This window comes from Trichechus manatus, unplaced genomic scaffold, assembly GCF_000243295.1.
Source record: "Trichechus manatus latirostris isolate Lorelei unplaced genomic scaffold, TriManLat1.0 scaffold00041, whole genome shotgun sequence".
Classification (NCBI taxonomy): domain Eukaryota; kingdom Metazoa; phylum Chordata; class Mammalia; order Sirenia; family Trichechidae; genus Trichechus; species Trichechus manatus.
The window spans coordinates 2,574,297-2,595,687 of record NW_004443977.1 but is presented as its reverse complement, the minus strand read 5'-3'; the positions used below and the strand labels follow the sequence as shown (position 1 = coordinate 2,595,687).

Genomic DNA, 21,391 nt, shown 5'->3' with positions numbered 1-21,391 from the left:
ATCTTCACAGCCTGTGAGTGGAGCCCTGCTCTCTGACCTGCCAATCTTGGGTTTGCCAGCCCCTGCAGCTACATGAATCAGTAAAAACCTTGTGGTCTTGCCTGCCTATCTTATAATTCGTCAACCTTCACAGCCTGTGAGCAGGAGCTCTGCTCTCCGACCTGCCAATCTTGGGCTTGCCAGCTTGAGATGTTTCCTTGATATAAATCTCTCTCTCTATATATATTTATACGTGTTACTGGTTTGACTTCTCTAGAGAATCCAGCCTAAGACACTCTGGTAATACCACTTATAAATAGAGCAATTATATGAAGAATCAGTTAGAACTGCATACATACACACACAAAAAAAGATTTGCAGAAAGGAAATAATCAGACTTTTCGGGGATTACTGGATACTGGCTCTGAGCTGACACTAATTCCGGGAGACCCAAAATGTCACTATGGCCCACCAGTCAGAGTGGGGGCATATGGAGGTCAGGTTATTATCAGAGTCTTGGCTCATGTCTGTCTCACAGTAGGTTCAGTTGGTCCCTGAACCCATCCTGTAGTGATTTCCCCAGTTCCAGAATGCATAATTGGAATAGATATATTCAGCAACTGGCAGAACCCCCACATTGGCTCCCTGACAAATAGAGTAAGGGCTATTATGATAGAAAAAGCCAAGTGGAAGCCATTAGAATTGCCCCTACTTAGGAAAATAGTAAACCAAAAGCAATAACACTGTTCCTGGAGGGATTGAAGAAATTACTGCCACCATCAAGGATGTGAAGGATGCAGGGGTGGTGATTCCCACCACATCCCCATTCAACTCGCCTATTTGGCCTGTGCAAAAAACAGATGGATCTTGGAGAATGACAGTAGCTTATCGAAAACTTAACCAGGTGGTGACTCTAATTGCAGCTGCTGTTCCAGATGTAGTTTCACTGCTTGAGCAAATTAATACATCTCCTGGTACCTGGTATACAGCTGTTGATCTGGCTAATGGCTTTTTCTCCGTACCTGTTTCAAAGAACCACCAGAAGCAGTTTACCTTTAGCTGACAAGGCCAGCAATATACCTTCACTTGCCTACTTCAGAGCTACATCAACTCTACAGCCCTTTTTCATAATTTAGTCCACAGGGACCTTGATCGCCTTTCCCTTCCACAAGACGTCACACTGGTCCATTACATTGATGACATTATGCTGATTGGACCTAGTAAGGAAGAAGTGTCAATGACTCTGGACTTACTGGTAAAACATTTGTGTGCTAGAGGGTGGGAAATTAATCCCACAAAAATTCCAGCACCTTCCACATTAGTGAAATTTCTAGGGATCCAGTGGTGTGGGGCATGTTGAGACATTCCTACTAAAGTGAAGGATAAGTTATTGCGTCTTGCTGCTCCCACAACTAAAAAGGAGGCACAACGCCTAGTGGGCCTCTTTGGATTTTGGAGGCAATATATTCCTCATTTGGGAGTGTTACTCTGGCCTATTTATCAAGTGACTCAAAAAGCTGCTAGTTTTGAGTGGGGACCAGAATAAGAGAAGGCTCTGCCACAGGTTCAGGCTGTTGTGCAAGCCACTCTGCCACTTGGACCATATGATCCAGCTGATCCAATGTGCTTAAAGTGTCAGTGACAGATAGAGATGCTGTTTGGAGGCTTTGGCAGGCCCCTATCTGTGAATCATAGCCCAGACCCTTAGGATTTTGGAGCAAAGCTCTGCCATCCTCTACAGATAACTACTCTCCTTTTGAGAAACAACTTTTGGCTTGTTACTGGGCCTTAGTAGAGCCTGAATGCTTAACCATGGGACACCAAGTCACTCTGAGGCCTGAGCTGCCCGTCATGAAGTGAGTGTTGTCTGACCCACAGCACCATAAAGTTGGATGTGCACAGCAGCACTCTATCATTAAATGGAAGTGGTATATTCGAGATCGGGCCCGCGCAGGACCCAAAGGCACAAGTAAGTTGCATGAGGAAGTGGCCCAAATGCCCATGGTCTCCACTCTTGTCACATTACCTTCCATCTCCCAGTTTGCACCTATGGCCTCATGGGGAGTTCCATATGATCAGTTGACTGAGGAAGAGAAAACTCGTGCGTGGTTTACAGATGGTTCTGTGCGATATGCAGGCACCAGTCAAAAGTGGACTGTGGCAGCACTACGGCCCCTTTCTGGGACTTCCCTGAAGGACAGTGGTGAAGGGAAATCCTCTCAATGGGCAGAACTTCGAGCAGTGCACCTGGTTGTTCACTTTGCTTGGGAGGAGAAATGGCCAGATGTGCAATTATATACTGATTCATGGGCTGTGGCCAATGGTTTGGTTGGATGGTCAGGGACTTGGAAAGAAAATGATTGGAAAATTGTAGACAAGGATTTATAGGGAAGAGTTATGTGGATAGACTTCTCTGAATGGGCCAAAGAAGTGAAGATATTTGTGTCTCATGTGAATGCTCACCAAAGGGTGACCTCAGCAGAGGATGATTTTAACAATCAAGTGGATAGGATGACGTGTTCTGTGGAAACCAGTCATCCTCTTTCCCCAGCTACTCCTGTCATTGCTCAATGGGCTCATGAACAAAGTGGCCATGGTGGTAGGCATGGAGGTTGTGCACAGGCCCAGCAGCATGGACTTCCACTCACCAAGGCAGATTTTGCTACAGCCACTGCTGAGTGCCTAATCTGCCAAGAGCAGAGACCAACACTGAATCCCCGATATGGCACCATCCCTCGAGGTGATCAGCCAGCAACCTGGTGGCAAATTGATTACATTGGACCATTTCCATCATGGAAAGGGGAGCGTTTTGTCCTTACTGGAATAGACACTTACTCTGGATATGGATTTGCCTTCCCTGCACGAAATGCTTCCACCAAAACTACCATCCATGAACTTACAGAATGCCTTATCCATTGTCATGGTGTCCCACACAGCATTGCCTCAGATCAAGGGATTCACTTCACAGCAAATGAAGTGCAGCAGTGGGCCCATGCTCATGGAATTCACTGGTCTAAACCATGTTCCCCATCATCTTGAAGCAGCTGGCTTGATAGAACAATGGAATGGCCTTCTAAAGACACAATTATGGCACCAGCTAGGTGGCAGTACTTTGCAGGGTTGGGGCAGTGTTCTCCAGGAGGCTGTATATGCTTTAAGCTAGCATCCAATATATGGTGCTGTTTCTCCCATAGCCAGGATTCATGGTCCAGGAATCAAGGGATGGAAATGGGAGTGACACCAATCACTGTTACCCCTAGTGACCCACTGGCAAGATTTTTGCTTCCTCTCCCCTCCACCTTATGCTTTGCAGGCCTAGAGGTCTTAGTTCCAAAGGGAGGAATGCTCCCACCTGGAGACATATCACTGATTCCATTGAACTGGAAGTTAAGAATGCCACCTGGCCACTTTGGGCTCCTTATGCCTCTGGATCAACAGGCAAAGAAGGGAATTACCATACTGGCTGGTGTGATTGATCCTGATTACCAACAGGAAATTGGATTGATATTACATAATGGAGGTAAAGAAGAGTATGTCTGAAATGCAGAAGATTCCTTAGGATGTCTCTTAGTACTACCATGCCCTGTGATTAAGGTCAGTGGAAAACTACAGCAACCTAATTCTGACATGACTACTAATGACCCAGACCCTTTAGGAATGAAAGTTTAGGTCACCCACCAGGCAAAGAACCATGACCAGCCAAGGTGCTTGCTGAGGGCAAAGGAATACAGAATGGGTGGTGGAAGAAGGTAGTTCTAAATACCAGTTATGGCCATGTGACCAGTTGTAGAAACGGGGACTGTAATTGCTATGAGTACTTCTGCTTTGTATGTATATTTTTGTTTCCTTCACTTAGAGATATAAGCTATAAACGGAGGTAGTGCGTTTTTGATTGTATGCGTGTTAGTTGTATCGTGTTAGGTGCAAGTATGACTTTCTAATTGTCTTTATTCAGAGATTATGTATGGTTTAAGGAAATGTGTACATGTGCCAAGTTGACAAGGGGTGGACTGTGATCTTTAAGATGGTGTGTCAACTTGACTGGGCCATGATTCTCAGTGTTTTAATGTGATCACTCCCATGACTGAATATACTGTGAGTAGCAAGTCAGATAAAAGGGAGTCTCCTGGGGGGTGTGGCCCACAGCTGAATATAAGCAGACCTTCTGGCTTTTTGCTCACTCTGGATCCTGCGGCTGCCTCTTGTCATCTCATCTCTGGTTCTTAGGACTTGGGTTGTCAGCTTATCTGCCGAACTTGGGATTCCTCGATCTTCACAGCCTGTGAGTGGAGCCCTACTCTCTGACCTGCCAATCTTGGGTTCACCAGCCCCTGCAGCTACATGAATCAGAAGAAATCTTGTGGTCTTGCCTGCCAATCTCAGAATTCGTCAACCTTCACAGCCTGTGAGCGGGAGCTCTGCTCTCCAACCTGCCAATCTTGGACTCGCCAGCTTCTGTGGCTGTGTGACTTGGGAGGGGGCTCTACCCTGATCCACAGACTTGGGACGTTCTAGCCTCTACAATCACATGAGCTGTTTCCTTGATATAAGCCTCTCTCTATATATATATTTATATGCGTTACTGGTTTTGCTTCTCTAGAGAACCCAGCCTAAGACAACCATTATGCTGCTTCTCAGGAAGGTGATTTGTTAAATGGCATCAAGTTATGTAATGAATGGGATCTAACTCTGATAAAAATAAATTTTTAACTAAAATTATTTCTAATTGCATATTTATATTTGAGTCTATAGCATTAGAGTTTGAATATCAAATCTAAACTAAAACAATAACAATATAGAGTATGTTATGTCATTTCTATCAAATTGAAAGTTTATCCAAGGGATTCAAAGTGACCAGCTGAATTTTCAACAGGGATGCACTATACTATATGTTTTGATATTTACTCAAGTCAGTTTCTTTGCTTTGAGTGACCAATAGGATAATTCCTGATGGTTTTAGCTTTTAGAAGGGCTGAAAGAAAAATAACTACTTTTATTCATATATTCATTTAAGAGGAGGAGACTACAATCTACAGTATACAGATATTGTGACTTTCTTCACTGTGTGTATTCCATGCAGGAGGAAGTGTAAAAGATGTGAGATTAGAGTAGTCATCGGTTCCGGCTTTACATACTTATTAGTCATGTGATTTTCAACAAGTTATTTAGCTTCCTGTTTTTATTTCCTCCACTTTAAGATGTAAATGGTAATAATCATGTCTCCCCTCTCTCTTTCCCAGAGAAATTGTATAGATCAGAGAGATAAGGAATATGGATCAGAGGGAATAGTATGTGTGTGTGTGTGTGTATATATATATATATGTGTGTATGTATAAAAGTTTTTGAAAACACAATTCTAGTCATTATTATACATTTCTATATATTGATTAAAGAGTAATTGTGTTTAGACTTTATGTACATGTATTAACATGCCTCTGAATTACCAATTTAGAGTCACAAACACACTCTAATGCTAGGACAATAGAAATTTTCCATCTTAAAACCTTTAATATCCAAACTAGTGTTTTTAATCTAATACTTTCTTATCTAAAGTTACTCTGTATCTCACCATGTACCATCCTTGCAATACTGGGACCTTGAAAGTATTGTAGGATGGGGCTAGATGATCAAATGTTTTCCTTTTCTCAGACAAAACCCCTCTACTGTACCACTTTCAAATTGAGGTGTCTTTCCCCAAAGACAGTCAAAATGATAATTTTTTTGAGACTTTTGGTATTTTCCCTTTTATTCATGTCCTGAGGTTGAAGCCCAGAGTTTGTGGTAGAGTGGATGGAGTACAGGGAAATCTGAACTAGGAAATCCCCATTTCATTTTATATAATGGGTACAGTGGCTCCTCTGAAGGCTGTCAACTCCAAGTGTAGGCAAGTAGCTAAACACAGAAAATTTTGTGAAATTACGTGCCCAGTTTAATTTAGATATGGTAATCACTAACTTTGTATCTTGAATTAGTTTAGGTATATCAAATTACAGACTAATTTAAAAGACTTCAGTATTTATCTGCTGTAAAATTCAGATGTCTGATAGGCCTGCTCACAAGGCATACTTTGCCCAGCCGGAAGTATCTTGGAAAACAAGGACATCTAGCTTTTAAATACTGGCCCTTAAATCCTTAATCCAGAATTCTGAGATCCAAAAAGTCCAAACACCGAATATTTTTTGAAGCACATTTGACTACAAAACCTGAATCAATATATTCCACTTGGCATACATTGCTGCAGAAATAGAAAGGTGTTTCATTATCTGATATTGTCCAAGGCCTTGAAGAAAGGATGGTTACTTAATATATACTACATGCACCTATTGCAGGTTGAATTGCTCTGAGACAGAGATTAGGCTATTAGGAAGTGTTCCTAGAAACCGCACCTGTGGGGAAGGGAAGGAAACAGGTTTGGGCTATGATGCACTTTCAACAAAGTGCTGCTTTTATGATGGACGCTCTGTGGTGGATGTTAATTTGAAATATAAAGGTCTTCATACTTTGTGGCCACTCCCATGGATACATGCATATCCTTCTACCCCAGATGCCTTTTCTTCCTTCCGAGATTTTCTATTCTTTTCCTAGACCAACCCACTGCTAATCAGTCTGTATATATTCTAATTTCAGGTCGCTTCTCTTTCCACACAAAGTGAATGATCCAGTGCACGGCCCAGAACTTTACCCTGTGGGAGGATTTTCCCTTACACTCTCTTTCAAATCCACTTCTACACAAGGCTGCAGGGCAGCTGTCATCCGTTTTAAGCTTGCATCTACATTCCAAGCTTAGCTTTTGTCCTCTTCTGTCAGCTTGTCATAAGTCCCCTCTCTGCCTTCATGCAGCCATAGGCATGAGCTGAGTGAGAGGCAGTAGCACAAGGGTAAATGACATGGAGGTCTGGACTTGTGCCTCTCCTCCTGCTCATGCCTCATCCCAGATGTACTGCTTCCGTATTACAATGGATTGCTGTTCAATCTGCCCAACATTATGACTCCATGGTTCCAACAGAACCTTGTTTATAATGGACAGTTCTGGCCACATGGTTTGCCAGATGAACCATGATAAGGTGCTCCGTCTCTACCAGGACCAGAAGCACGTGTCAGGAGTTGTTTGTCAAATGATGTACAATTCTATGCTGCCAATGACACAGTTTAGCTCTAGAATCCTAGAGTTCTGTGTTGTGATTTTTCTAATAGGACTTGTCATAACTCCGCATGACGTATCTTCCCAATATAGATATCTCTAATATCAGAAAGCCTCTTGGGTTGTATAGCCCAAGTAGCAGGACTGCTTGGACTGTAGCCTGGACCGGCATCAGATACCTGTCTTGCTCTGGACCCCCTGTAAAGCCGGAAGCCTCTCATCCTACTGCATATTTGGCCAGAGTAGTATTCCCAGACATGGAATATGCTGGCTCCAAAACTCAAATGGCCTAGAAGATCTTGTGTTTTCCCTTCTTTGTGGGAGGCTCAAGATGCAATAATCTGTCCTGTACTTGGTAGGGAATGTCCTGGCATGTCCCAGATCAGTGGACTCCTAAATGTTTCACTGATAGGGTGGGTAATAAAGACGTTCCTGGTCTATTTGGTATACTTTTCCTAAAGTGCTACTCTTTTAAATTTCATTTTGTTTCTCCATAGAACAGTATGGGAAAAGTTGCTGTGACTGTCTTTATAATATCAAACACATTTTAAACATTCCCTCCTACATATGAAGCATACTGTCTTGATCCAAGGCAGCTTAACTGAAGCTTCATTTGTGCTTTATGTGACTTGAAGTATTTGTAGATTTCAAACTTGCATCATGACATGAAATGAAGTGAAACTATTGAAAAACACAAACTAAATGTCATGTAGTTTCCTAAATGTATAAAAGACATTCACTCTATCTTGAGGGCAATTCAGGATGTGGAGCAGTAGCCAAGCAAGTACTAGTTGTTGTCAACGCAAATGCCCTTGGATTTCAGTGTGGATGTTCAAAGATACTATTTCATGATTAGAGTTACATTTCCATAGATAGAAGATATATTGTTATATGGCAAGCATGAAGATATTTAGATGAAGGGTTATTTTAGGGGAAGAGACATATGCACAGTCAATGATGTTAATCATTTTCAAACCCTAAAATACCTTGTTTTAAACTTGTTTGCTGAACATTAACATTATCACGTATTTTACCTTTTTTTAACAGATAACTTTGTGGTAGATTCTAGTTCCTGTGTACGTGCCTGTCCTAGTTCCAAAATGGAAGTAGAAGAAAATGGGATTAAAATGTGTAAACCTTGCACTGATATTTGCCCAAAAGGTGAGTGATAGCTCAGATTATTTTGTCTTGAGCAGGTGCCTATACCAAGGTTTTTCATTCACTTTTAAAATGCCAGACAAGTTAGCCTATCAGAACACACACTTTCCCACAATCAAGCCTTCCCACACACAGCTTTTCCATGACCGAGACAGTTCCCTAAGATATCAACTGTCATTTCAGTGTAGAGTCCTGCTTTTGATTGATACCTAGGAAATTGAGCCAGACAAAACTCAGACTTTTTTCATAGGAAGTCAAAAATAAAGTTACATTTTTTCTATATGTAGCAAGTCATAGATGCTGTGCACAAAATAAGGGCTGATATGGTTATTGTAGCATTAAGAACACGTATTAGTTGTTTGCCACTGTATGCAAAATGCTGAGCATGAAAAGGATGCAAAGAGACCTGCAACATGGCATTTAATCTCCAGGCCTTAAAACATATTTTGAAAGATAAGACATATGAAATGACAAGGAAGTTTACCAGAAGTATTAAATAAACGTTGCAGATAATTCTTGCTGGAGAATTTTAGTGGAGGAAGAAATCCCTTCCAGCTGTGATGCTTATATTCCTCACCAGAATGAAACTTAAATTAAGCAGGCCCAAAGTACAGTCCAAATTTGCTGGAAGTTATTAAGCTTTCCAAAGTAGTAAGGAGTACCTTAGAAAAGGAGAAACTTCAGACTCAATTTTAGAACATATATATGTATGTGTGTGTATAAGAATATATATTTATGTGTGTATATGTACATAAAAAACCAAACCAAACCCATTGCCATCAAGTCAATTCCAACTCATAGTGACCCTATAGGATAGAGTAGAGCTACCCTATAGGGTTTCCAAGTAGCAGCTGGTGGATTTGAACTGCTGACCTCTTGGTCAACAGCCGATCTCTTAACCACTGTCCCACCAGGGCTCCGTATATGTACATACATATGTATATATAGAATTTTTTTAAGTAGAACCTTCAGAAAGCATAGGTAATACTCAATTGAAGAATAAATATTTAAATGGCCCTTGATTCTGGTTACAGCTCAGGTTATTAGTACTTTTTGTATACAGTCTACATTAGACTGGTGTTTCTAAAACTGCAGGTTGTAGATCATTAGTGGGTCATGAAGTTATTTTACCGAAGTGACTAGCTTTTAAAAAATATTAAATATAAAGTACTCATTGTTATTTATGATGAAAATGCAATGATTTGTTGACAAAAGAGAAGTTTATCAATCTCCTGACTGATGTTTCTTGTTTCTACAGCTTGTGATGGCATTGGCACAGGATCACTGATGTCAGCTCAGACTGTGGATTCCAGTAACATTGACAAATTCATAAACTGCACCAAGATCAATGGGAATTTGATCTTCCTTGTCACTGGGATTCATGGGTCAGTGTTAAATTTTTGTACAAAATTATTTTACAAAGTATAGTCAAAGCCTAAAGAATTCTTTAGCTTTGTCTGTTTAAATCCTCTTGACACAGAAGTTTTGCCCTTCATTAATGCTCTTCCCCAAGAAAAGCGAATGTGAGATTTCACCAGTAGTGACAGTAGACTAAAGATTCGGGGCACATCCAGATTTTGAGTTTGGTGATTACTTAAGTTTGAACATATAAATTCGTATTTAAGCCAAAATGTATTTGTAGGACATTCTCCTCAAATCCATAGATTTAAGCAAGATTGACTTACTTTTAGATACGTTTGGGGAAACACTATCGATGAGTAGGGTAGGGAATTTCATTGAAATTCTTAACTGATTAGTTTAAGACAATATAAATTAATATTTCTTAAAAAAAAGAATTCCACATAAAACATATCCATAAGTTGAAATTCTCCTGCACTTCTTTCAGAAATTCTTTTTGCACTGATACATTCTCTTTTCTTTTCACTTAAAGTAGGAAGTCAGTACTACTGTAAAAAATCTGTTTAATGAATTTCATTTTGATAATATTAAACTGAAACATTTCCTTCATAACAGAATCACCTGCTGACTTTAACTGGAAAAACAACCAAATTGTATTCTTTGAATTGTAATAGAAATCGTAATATTTTTATTTTATGTTTTATCTATTTGTTTATATTACTACTTAATCCCTAAATATTAGTGCTATAGGCTACAAATAAAAAAACTCCTCACATAATTCATTCAAAATCTTACTCTGAACATACATCACAGCATTTCTAGATGCAAAATAATTTAATACATTATGAATAAATATTCCCAAAAAGAAACAGCAAGAGCAATAGAACAAAGTGTTTATCATTCCATTCAAAGAAATTACATAAAATTTTTCTTTAGCTTGAAATGTAGCTTTTAATATGGGCTAATGTCAGGTACTTTAATAGTATGTATTCTCTGCTCTCAGATATGTTGTATTTGACCTATCAGTGTTTTTTTTTAAAAAATATTAAGATCTAGGTTTCTAACTTCTCTTGAAAAATATACATACTTGGTAACTCTACCCCACCATTCCTAAGTAGCACCAATCACTAGAACTGGGTAACACTGGTCATTTTGAGAAGGAACACGTTCACACTGGTCCACTTAATCCATTTATGCTGTTGTCTTAGCCTGCTTGGACCATTGTGTAGGAGTCCTTGGTCAAAATTTAGGTGCATCTTTATACATACATAAAAAAAACCAAAACAAAACAAATAACCGTTGCCGGCAAGTCGATTCCGACTCATAGCCACCCTATAGAGCAGAGTAGAACAGCCCCATAGGGTTTTGAAGGAGTGACTGGTGGATTTGAACTGCTGGCCTTTGTAGCAGTTGTAGCTCTTAACCACTCTGCCACACACACACACACACACACACACGATATTAAGTAACACAATATATCAACATTTTAACTAATTTTAATACTAAATATTTTAATACCATAAATGGTAGAGCATATCATGTTAATTATCTTCTGAGAATTTAGAAGACATAGATACTTGATTCACATTGCTTGCCTCTGCCTGGAAGTAATAAATGAATTAGACTCAAGTTCATCCGTGTGGGGACAGATTTGAAATAGTATTATTATGAATTGCATTAGACTAAAGGTTTTCACTTCTATCAGGTCCAGCATCCATATATATGTATGCACATGTATATGTATATAAAGGTGCTCTGGTGGCACAATGGTTAGGTACGCCACTGCGAACCAAAAAGTTGGTGGTTCAAACCCACCAGACTCTCCATGGGAGAAAAGACCTCGTGATCTGCTCCCATAAATAATACAGGCTAGGAAACCCTATTGGCCAGTTCTACTCTGTCCTATAGTGTCGCTGTGTGTTGGAATTGACTCGACAGCACACAACAACCTATGTATACACATGCATACACATAGGGAAATAAACTTAATTGTTATAAGGGCAACATGACTAAGTAATTGCAGACAGTCAATGTGGAAAAATAACCAAGTATGAAGTTTGTACACATGAGGTCTGTGTTAGTAATCTAGTGCTGCTATAACAAAAATACCACAAGTAGATAGCTTTAACAAACAGAGATACATTCTCTCACAGTCAACGAGGCTATAAGTCCAAATTCAGGGTACCACCTCCAGGAGAAGACTTTCTCTCTGTTGGCTCTGATGGAGGTCCTTGTCATCAATCTTCTCCTGATCTGGGAGCTTCTCAGCTCAGGAACCTCGAGTCCAAAGGACACACTCTGCTCCCAGCATTGCTTTTTTGGTGGTATGAGGCCCCCCTGTCTCTTTGCTCGCTTGTCTATTTTATATCTCAAAAAAGATTGACTTATGGTGTAACCTAATCTTGTAGATTGAGTCCTGCCTCATTAACATAACTATCTCTAATACTGCCTCATGAACATCATAGAGGTAAGATTTATAACACATAGGAAAATCACATGAGATGACAAAATGGTGGACAATCACACAATACTGGGAATCGTGGCCTAGCCAAGTTGACACACATTTTGGGGGGACATAGTTCAATCCATAACAAGGTTCTAAATGTGTGTTGGAACATTTTAAGGTTGTACAAGACAGGAAACAATTCTTTGCTGTGAGGAACAGCCCTGCACATTGCAGGTCATTTAACATTACTGTCCCTGGGTTATTGCTGAAAGCCTGTAGTATCCCTCAATCTCTGTCAACCAAAACACATCTAGAAATGTCCCAACTTCCCTTTAGTGGGGTGGTACTAGCCCCTTAAAAAACTGCTGAAAGAACTTTGCTATAGCAAAATGATTATGAACAAACAAAAGTAATCTACTGATAGGTAAATGCCTTATGGATAAAACATGCATGGGATGATTTGAAAAAGATATGTCTAGTGAGGTTCAGTATAGTTATTTAGTCTTGGTTCATCATGGAACATATAAAACATAAAACATTTAAAAATATGATGTGTTCCTCATGCTAAGTCTCATGTCAGCATGAAACATGTATTCTGAAGTCTTTCTCTTTTATCTTAGGAAGGTATTAACAAAAAGTTAATTTAGTGTGCTAAAGACATACATGTATAGGCATTTATGTATGTGACATATAAGTGTGTGTTTTTATATATCTGGATCTACATCTATATCTATATTGTTTAAAGATGAATAATATAAGTGATTGTCATGGATTGAATTGTGTCCCCCCAAAATATTTGCAACCTGGGGAGGCAATGGTACCTAGTATTGTGTGATTGTCCACCATTTTGTCATCTGATGTGATTTGCCTGTGTTGTAAACCCTGCCTCTATGATGTTCATGAGGCAGGATTAGAGCAAGTTACGTTAATGAGGCAAGACTCAATCTACAAGATTAAGTTGTGTCTTGACTCAGTCTCTCTTGAGATATAAAAGAGATAAGCAAGCAGAGAAACCGGGTGACCTCATACCACCAAGAAAGAAGCACCAGGAGCATAGTGGGTCTTTGGACCTGGGGTCCCTGCTCTGAGGAGCTCCTCAGCCAGAGGAAGATTGATGACAAGGACCTTCCCACAGAGCCGAGAAAGAGAGAAAGCCTTCCCCTGGAGCTGGCATGTTGAATTCGGACTTTTAGCTTCCTAGATTGTGAGAGAATAAACTTGTGTTTGTGAAAGCCACCCACTTGTCATGTCTCTGTTATAGCAGCACTAGGACATGGATTATAGATAGAAAGCATCTAGTAATTACACAAATGTTTTACATCACTTGATTCCCATTGTTATTGTCGTTGTTAGGTGTCATTGAGTGGATTGAAACTCATAGTGACCTTATGCACAACAGAACGAAACACTGCCCAATCCTTCGCCATCCTCAAAATCATTGTTGTGCTTGAGCCAATTGTTGCAGCCACTGTGTCAGTCCATCTTGTTGAGGGTCTTCCTCTTTTTCGCTAACCCTCTACTTTACCAAGCATGATGTCCTTCTCCAGTGACTGATCCTTCCTGTTAACATGTCCAAAGTATGTGAGACATAATCTCACCATCCTCGCTTCTAAGGAGCATTCTGGCTGTACCCCTTCCAAGACAGATTTGTTTGTTCTTTTGGCAGTCCATGGTATAATTCCAATTACATGACTTAATTCCCATTAGCCTAAATAATCTACTAACTACATTTTAAATAAGATTGTTTACTTTAATTAAAATATCTGGAGTATTTCTTTAAACTAACAAAAAGAAAAAATCATACTTAGATGAGATTATGCTTTTCAAAAAACAAGTTTCTGAAAACAATAAGTGTCCTGGCAATTTGTCAATTAAAGTTTTAATTAAAATGTTTTAATTAAAGTAATATGAAAGGCTTTAAAATGCTAATGAACGTGTTCAGTTTATAGTACGAAAGTGTCATTGCTCCAGGAAATACACTAGGCACTTTTCTTTTCTCGTACAAAAATTTATACGTACATTTTTATGTGACCTTAATTGCTCTCCCCATACTGTGACAGCATACTCCTCCTTTCCACCCCTAATTCCCCATGTCAATTCAACCAGCTCCTAACCCTCTCTGCCTTCCCATCTCACCTCCAGACAGAAGCTGCCCAGTTAGTCACTTGTATCTGCTAGAGCTAAGAGGCACATTCCTCACAAGTATCACTTTATGTTCCACAGTCCAGTTCAATCCCTGCCTTGGAAATTGTTTTAGTTCTGAGCTGATACAGAATCCGGAGGCCATGTTTTCCGGGGTTCTTCCAGTCTCAGTCAGACCATTAAATCTGGTCTTTTTACTAGAATTTGAGTTCTGCACCGCACCTTTCTCCTGCTCCATTAGGGACTCTCTGTGGTGGTCGCTGGGCACCATCTAGTTCTTCTGGTCTCAGGCTGATGAAGTCTCTGGTTTATGTGGCCCCTTCTGTCTCTTGAGCTAATACTTTCCTTGTGTCTTTGGTGTTCTTCATTCTCCTTTACTCCAGCTGGTTGGGACCAATTGATGCATCTTAGATGGCCGCTTGCAAGCTTTTAAGACCCCAGACGCCACTCACCAAAGTAGGATGCAGAACATTTTATTAACACACTTTGCTAAGCCAGTTGACCAAGATGTCTCCTGAAAGCATGGTCCCCAGACCCCTACCCCTGCTACTCTGTCCCTCACAGTGTTTGATTATATTCAGGAAACTTCATAGCTTTGGTTTAGTCCAGTTGTGCTGACTTCCCCTGTAGTGTGTGTTGTCCTTCCCTTCACCTAAGATAATTCTTATCTACTATCTAGTTAGTAAATAACCCTCCCCCCCCCTCCCCACTCCCCTAACCATCAAAGAATGTTTTCTTCTGTGTTTAAACCTTTTTTTCAGTTCTTATAATAGTGGTCTTATGCAATATTTGTCCTTCTATGACTGACTAAATTAACTCAGCATGATGACCTCCAGATTCTTCCATGTTATAAGATGTTTCACAGCTTCATCGTTGTTCCTTATCGTTGCAAAGTATTCCAATGTGTGGATATACTATAATTTGTTTCTCCATTTGTCCATTGATGGGCACCTAGGTTGTTTCCACCTTTTTGCTATTGTGAACAGTGCTGCAACAAACTGGGTGTGCATATATCTATTTGTGTGACAGCCTTATTTCTCTAGGATATATTCCAAGGAGCGGGATAGCTGGTTTGTATGGTACTTCTATTTCTAGCTCTTTAAGGAAGCACCACATCAGTTTCCAAAGTGGTTGTACCATTTTACATTCCCACCGACAGTGTATAAGTGTTCCAGTCTCTCCACAACCTCTCCTGCATTTATTATTTTGTGTTTTTTGGATTAATGCTAGTCTTGATGGGGTGAGATGATATCTCCTTGTAGTTTTGATCTGCATTTCTCTAACGGCTAATGATAGTGAGCATTTCTTCATGTGTCTGTTAGCCACCTGAATATCTTCTTTGACGAAGTGCCTGTTTGTATCCTTTGCCCTTTTTTTTAATTGGTTTATTTGTCTTTTTATTGTTGAGGTTTTGCAGTGTCTTGTAGATTTTAGAGATTAGATGCTGATTGGATTTGTCGTAACCAAAAATTTTTTCCCAGTCTGCAGGTTGTCTTTTGACTCTTTTGGTGAAGTCTTTTGATGAGCATAAGTGTTTGATTTTTAGGAGCTCCCAGTTATCTAGTCTCTCTTCTGTGCATTGTTTCTTATGGTTCGTATTGTGTTTATTCCATGTTTTAGGGCTCCTGGTGTTGTCCCTAGTTTTTTTTCCATTATCTTTATCATTTTTCATTTTATATTTAAGTCTTTGATCCCTTTTGAGTTAGTTTTTGTGCATGGTGTGAGGTATGGGTCTTGTTTCAGTTTTTTTCGGATGAATATCCAGTTATGCCAGCACCATTTGTTAAAGAAGACTGTCTTTTCCCCAATTAATGGACTTTGGGCCTTTGTCAAATATCAGCTGCTCATAGGTGGATGAAATTATGTCTGGATTCGCAATTCTGTTCCGTTGGTCTATGTATCTGTTGTTATACCAGTACTAGGCTATTTTGACTACCGTGGCAGTATAATAGCCTCTAAAATCAGGTAGTGTGAGGCCTCCCACCTTGTTCTTTTCCTTGAGTAATGCTTTACTTATTCGGGGCCTCTTCCCTGTTCATATGAAGTTGGTAATTTGTTTATCTATCTCGTTAAAAAATGCCAGTGGGATTTGGATCGAGATTGCATTGTATCTGTAGATTGCTTTGGGTAGAATTGACATTTTCACTATGTTGAGTCTACCTATCCATGAGCAAGGCATGTTTTTCGACTTATGCAGGTCTCTTTTGGTATCTTGCAGTAGTGTCTTTTAGTTTGCATTGTATAGATCTTTTACGTCTCTGGTTAGATTTATTCCTAAGTATTTTATCTTCTTGGGGGCTATTGTAAATGGTGTTGATTTGGTGATTTGGTCTTCGAGGTTGTCTTTGTTGGTGTAAATGAATCCAACTGATTTTTGTATGTTTATCTTGTATCCCGAAACTTTGCTGATATCTTCTATTAGTTCTAGTCATTTTCTTGTGGATTCTTTGGGGTTTTCTGTGTATAAGAGCATATCATCTGCAAATAGAGATACTTTGACTTCTTCCCTACTGATTTGGATGCCCTTTATTTCTTTTTCTAGCTTAATTGCTCTGGCTAGGTCTTCCAGCACAATGTTAAGTAAGAGTGGTGATAAAGGGCATCCGAAATACACTAGGCACTCTTGACTCCTTATTTCAAATGAGAATTGCAGACAAATCTGTTTTTAGGATTATCGGTAGAAATATTCCTCTTTAATATTTTGCAACATTTGACACTGTTTGAGTACATGTGATTAAAATAACAAAATGTTCACCAAATAAGCATGTTGATACTATGTCAGAATGAGACATGACCAGGAAGAGCTTAGATGATAGACTGCAATGATGATAGACAATGGAAGACAGATAATAGGCTTGGTGATAACATAAAGTGATTTCACTGGAATTGTGAAAATGTTTCTTTCATTTTATCCTGTGATTGAGCTTTATTTTCATCACCAGACACAGTGACAGGGTGGACATAATGTTCTTTTGAATGGCTCTGTATTTAGCCAGGCCAAGTTCTTGATTTTAAAGTGCTATGGATTTCAAGTGACTGTAGGATGAAACTCCCAAGAGTTACTTTGAAGTTTGTAGGTGAAATTCTGTCAACTTATTTTATGAGAGTTCTGAATCTCTGAAATTAAGTATATAAAATTTCTGTGGTCCATTGGGCTTCATGATAACAGTCCAGAATTTATTTCATTCCTGGCAACCTGGAGTGCTTTCAGTAAAGGTTTGCACTGACCCCATTATTGTGTGCTTGCCCTGAATTTTGAGTGTTTCTCAATAAAGCAAAGTTATTTGATTATATGACTAGGACTGTTCCATACACTGGTTTTCATCAAGACCAAATGTAGAAAGCTTATTCTGCTAGTGTACAGCTGATATTCCCTCCACATACAAGAGTCTTCGCACTTTAAAAAGTGAGAACAAGTTTTCCAACAGGGTGAACTTAATTTTTGGCTTCATATTCTTCAAAAGCATAGCTATTCATTCTCTGTATTTTCTCTTATATGGAGAGAAATTTGCTAGATTAATTTAACTTACATTTAAAGCTTTTGAGTGATAGTCATGTTCCATTCAGGAAAAATTTAATAGTTTATGTGTGAATTATAGGGGAATACATTTATAATATTTCTCTAATCTCAGTAACACACAGTGCTGGTGCCTTCTGTAGCAACCTGTGTTAAACTAGTAGTGAATTCTATAAATTGTACTTCTTAGGTTGAAGGTTGAAAGAGTAATTTAATCAAGCAGAGTTCTTTTCTTTTTTGTTTTATTTTATTTTTAAAGATAACAGATGGTTCACAGACTAGAATACATTGATGATCTTATATCAGTAAGTCCAATGCAAGGTGATTCCAGAGACCAAGATGGCTAGAACTAATAGAGAGTACATTCAAGGCTGTAATACTGAGGTGAAGAAATGCCAATGGATTCCCACTCAGATTCCCAGGATATAGGCCATATGTCTCTCTGCTGGTCAGGCGATGGTGAGGTCCCTTGATTGATTGTCCTATTAAGACTGCGTCCAATGTATTAGCACATTTTAGTGATTATTCTCCATACCATAGGATGGTAATGCAATAGATGTTCACAACAGGAAGAAAACTTGATTGTTGCAGGTAGATACATACTTCTAAAAAGAGCTAAGTTTACTCCTCTCAAAAGGTTTGATCTCTCTTGGAGAAGTGGCCAATCAATAGAATTTACTTTCTCACCAAATGGAGCAAATTACCACAGAATGTCTTCTAAAATAATAAAACTTTAAAAAAATATTTTGTATTCCTTAAAAAAGAAAGAAAAAATGAGTATATTGTTTTAACTACTCAGAGAGATTTAGTATTATGTTCATGTTTGGCTTAATATTCTAGTATGCCATTATTTTACATGGTCAGTATGTTTTTCATGAAAAACATTTTCCCAAGATAAAAACTTCTGAAAAAAGTCCATCAAATATTGAATTCTAAAAGGTACTTTGTGTTCATTTTTGAAAAGACAGAGTATCTCTATATTAATAATATTAACTGCAGAATATGTTTATTCATAAAGAGATGGTATTTAAAATTCTCCAAAATTTACAACACCTTTTTGATATTACAGCATTTGTAGTAAATTTTATTTTTAAGTGTTAGTGTGATGTGTATAGATGGAAGTGAATAGTTCCATGTTATAAAAGTGAATATAGATAACAAGATAGGAACAAGATGGGCCTAAATAAATAATCTACATGAAGAGTAATGTTCACATAATGTTGAATTATAGCTCATATAGATAACTGTGAAGCTAAAGCAAAAAAAAAAAAAAAGGTTGACTGCACAAAAAGGTTGTTTCTATCTTGATTATGAAATCAGAGATGCATTAGCAATTTCACAAAAGACACAAAAAAACATTTTCTCACATGATCTCAGTTTGCTATAATATCAAAGATAAAGTCAAATTTTATAAAGAATATGTTAGTGTAAGACTGCCAGTATATGGACATACGTGAAATAACTATATAAAGGTGAGGCAGGAATGATGAGGTTTACTGAGTGTTGCCCTTATGAAGTTGAGAGAGAGCATATTTATAGTAGAGTAGACTTTTTGAAATTGCATCGGTCATTTGTGGTTTGCGGGTGTCATTTATTTCTTGTGTGACAGGTATGGGTTTGTTTCAGACCAAATTATATAATGTGGAGCCCTGGTCGCACAGCGGTTAAGTGTTTGGCCGCTAACCCAAAGGTCGGCAGTTTGAATCCACCAGCTGCTCCTTGGAAACCCTATGGGCAGTTCTACTCTGTCCGTTCGGGTCACTATGAGTTGGAATTGACTTGATGGCAGCGTGTTTTTTTTTTTTTTTTTTAGCAATTTAGAGTTCTTTAAGGAGGCCAAAAGGCAATTTTTCTCACCATAATTTATTTATAATGTTATTCCCAATTAAGAATAAATGTCTAAAATAAAAATAAAGTAAAACATTCCATGAATGGATATGCTGTATTTGGGAGTATCTTTAGGATAGTCAAAGCCGAATCATCCTTCTAGATCTAGAATAGCCTCTGATGAAGAACTCATATTCTGTGTCATCAAAAATTTCTTGCAAGGCACCTATTAGGTCCCTTCCCTATCTAGCATAGAACAATTTAGAAAAGACTTTACTCACCTTCCAATTGCTAATTAAAACAAGCAGTAGTTTTTTTTTTTTTTTATTGTTGTAGTTTAAGTGAAAGTTTACAATTCAAGTTATTCTTTTATATAAAAATTTATACATACACTGTTATGTGACCCTAATTGCTCTCCCTATACTGTGACAGCCCCCTTCTCCTTTCCACCCCTGATTTCCCATGTCCATTCAACCAGCTCCTAACCCTCTCTGCCTTCTCATTTCACCTCCGGACAGAAGCTACACATTTAGTCTCATGTATCTACTTGAGCTAAGAAGCACACTCTTCATGAGTATCGTTTTATGTCCCACAGTCCAGTCCAATCTTTGTCTGAAGAGTTGGCCTCAGGAATTGTTTTAGTTCTGGGTTTACAGAGAGTCCAGGGGCCATGCTTTCTGGGGTTCCTCCAGTCTCAGTCAGACCATTAAGTCTGGTCTTTTTACTAGAATTTGAGTTCTGCATCCCACCCTTCCCCTGCTCCATCAGGGACTCTTGTTGTGTTCCCTGTCAGGGCAGTCATTGGTGGTAGCCGGGCACCATCTAGTTTTTCTGGTCTCAGGCTGATGAAGTCTCTGGTTTATGTGGCCTTTTTCGTCTCTTGGGCTAATACTTTCCTTGTGTCTTTGGTGCTCTTCATTCTCCTTTACTCCAGGTGGTTAGGACCAATTGATGCATCTTAGATGGCTGCTTGCAAGCTTTTAAGACCCCAGACACCACTCTCCAAAGTAGGATGCAGAACATTTTCATAATAAACTTTGTTATGCTAATTGACCTAGATGTCGCCTGAAAGCATGGTCCCTAGACCCCTGCCCCTGTTACTTTGTCCCTCAAAGTATTTGACTGTATTCAGGAAACTTCCTAGCTTTAAAACAAGCAATAGTTTTTTAAATAAAATAACTATTGTCACACTTATAATATTTTCACTCCTTTACCTAATTTTAAATTTGACTTTCTCTCTTTTTGATCTTCTAGGGACCCTTACAATGCAATTGAAGCCATAGACCCAGAGAAACTGAATGTCTTTCGGACAGTGAGAGAGATAACTGGTAATTTTAAAAAGTGCAGTTGTTGTACTATGTGAATTTTGGTGTTTTCTTGAAAACATTTCATAATGTTGGAATCAGCAACTCATTTCAAAGCAAATCCTAGTTGCTAAAAATTCATGTTTTTTAAGCAATAGGTATCTAACCCCTTAGCTTTTATGCATATTTATTAAGTATACGAAATTACAGAAATAAAATATTCATTACATTTTGACATTACTGTTTTTGCAAGTATCATCTGATCCTTGAACCCATTGTGGCATAGGGGTTAAGAGCTATGACTGCTAACTAAAAGATTGACAGTTCAAATCCATCAGACACTCCTTGGAAACCCTATGGGGCAGTTCTGCTCTTGCCTGTAGGGACACTATGAGTTGATACCGACTTGACGGCAATGGGTTTGGCTTTTTTTTTTAACATATAGTATTAATTTAGCACATATTTAGTGAGAACCTAGTATCTTCAAGGAGTCCCTGGGTGGTGCAAATGGTTAACAC

The 21,391-nt window shown here is 38.8% G+C and overlaps 1 protein-coding gene across 1 annotated transcript in view; it reads left to right on the top strand.

The window, feature by feature from the left end:
* ERBB4 (erb-b2 receptor tyrosine kinase 4) overlaps positions 1-21,391 on the top strand; it is a 624,218-nt gene that overhangs the window by 454,434 nt on the left and 148,393 nt on the right. The window contains exons 8-10 of the mRNA XM_023731191.1: positions 8,168-8,281; positions 9,537-9,663; positions 20,824-20,897. Coding sequence (XP_023586959.1) covers positions 8,168-8,281; positions 9,537-9,663; positions 20,824-20,897 — 315 coding nt within the window. The remainder of the gene's footprint in view (positions 1-8,167; positions 8,282-9,536; positions 9,664-20,823; positions 20,898-21,391) is intronic.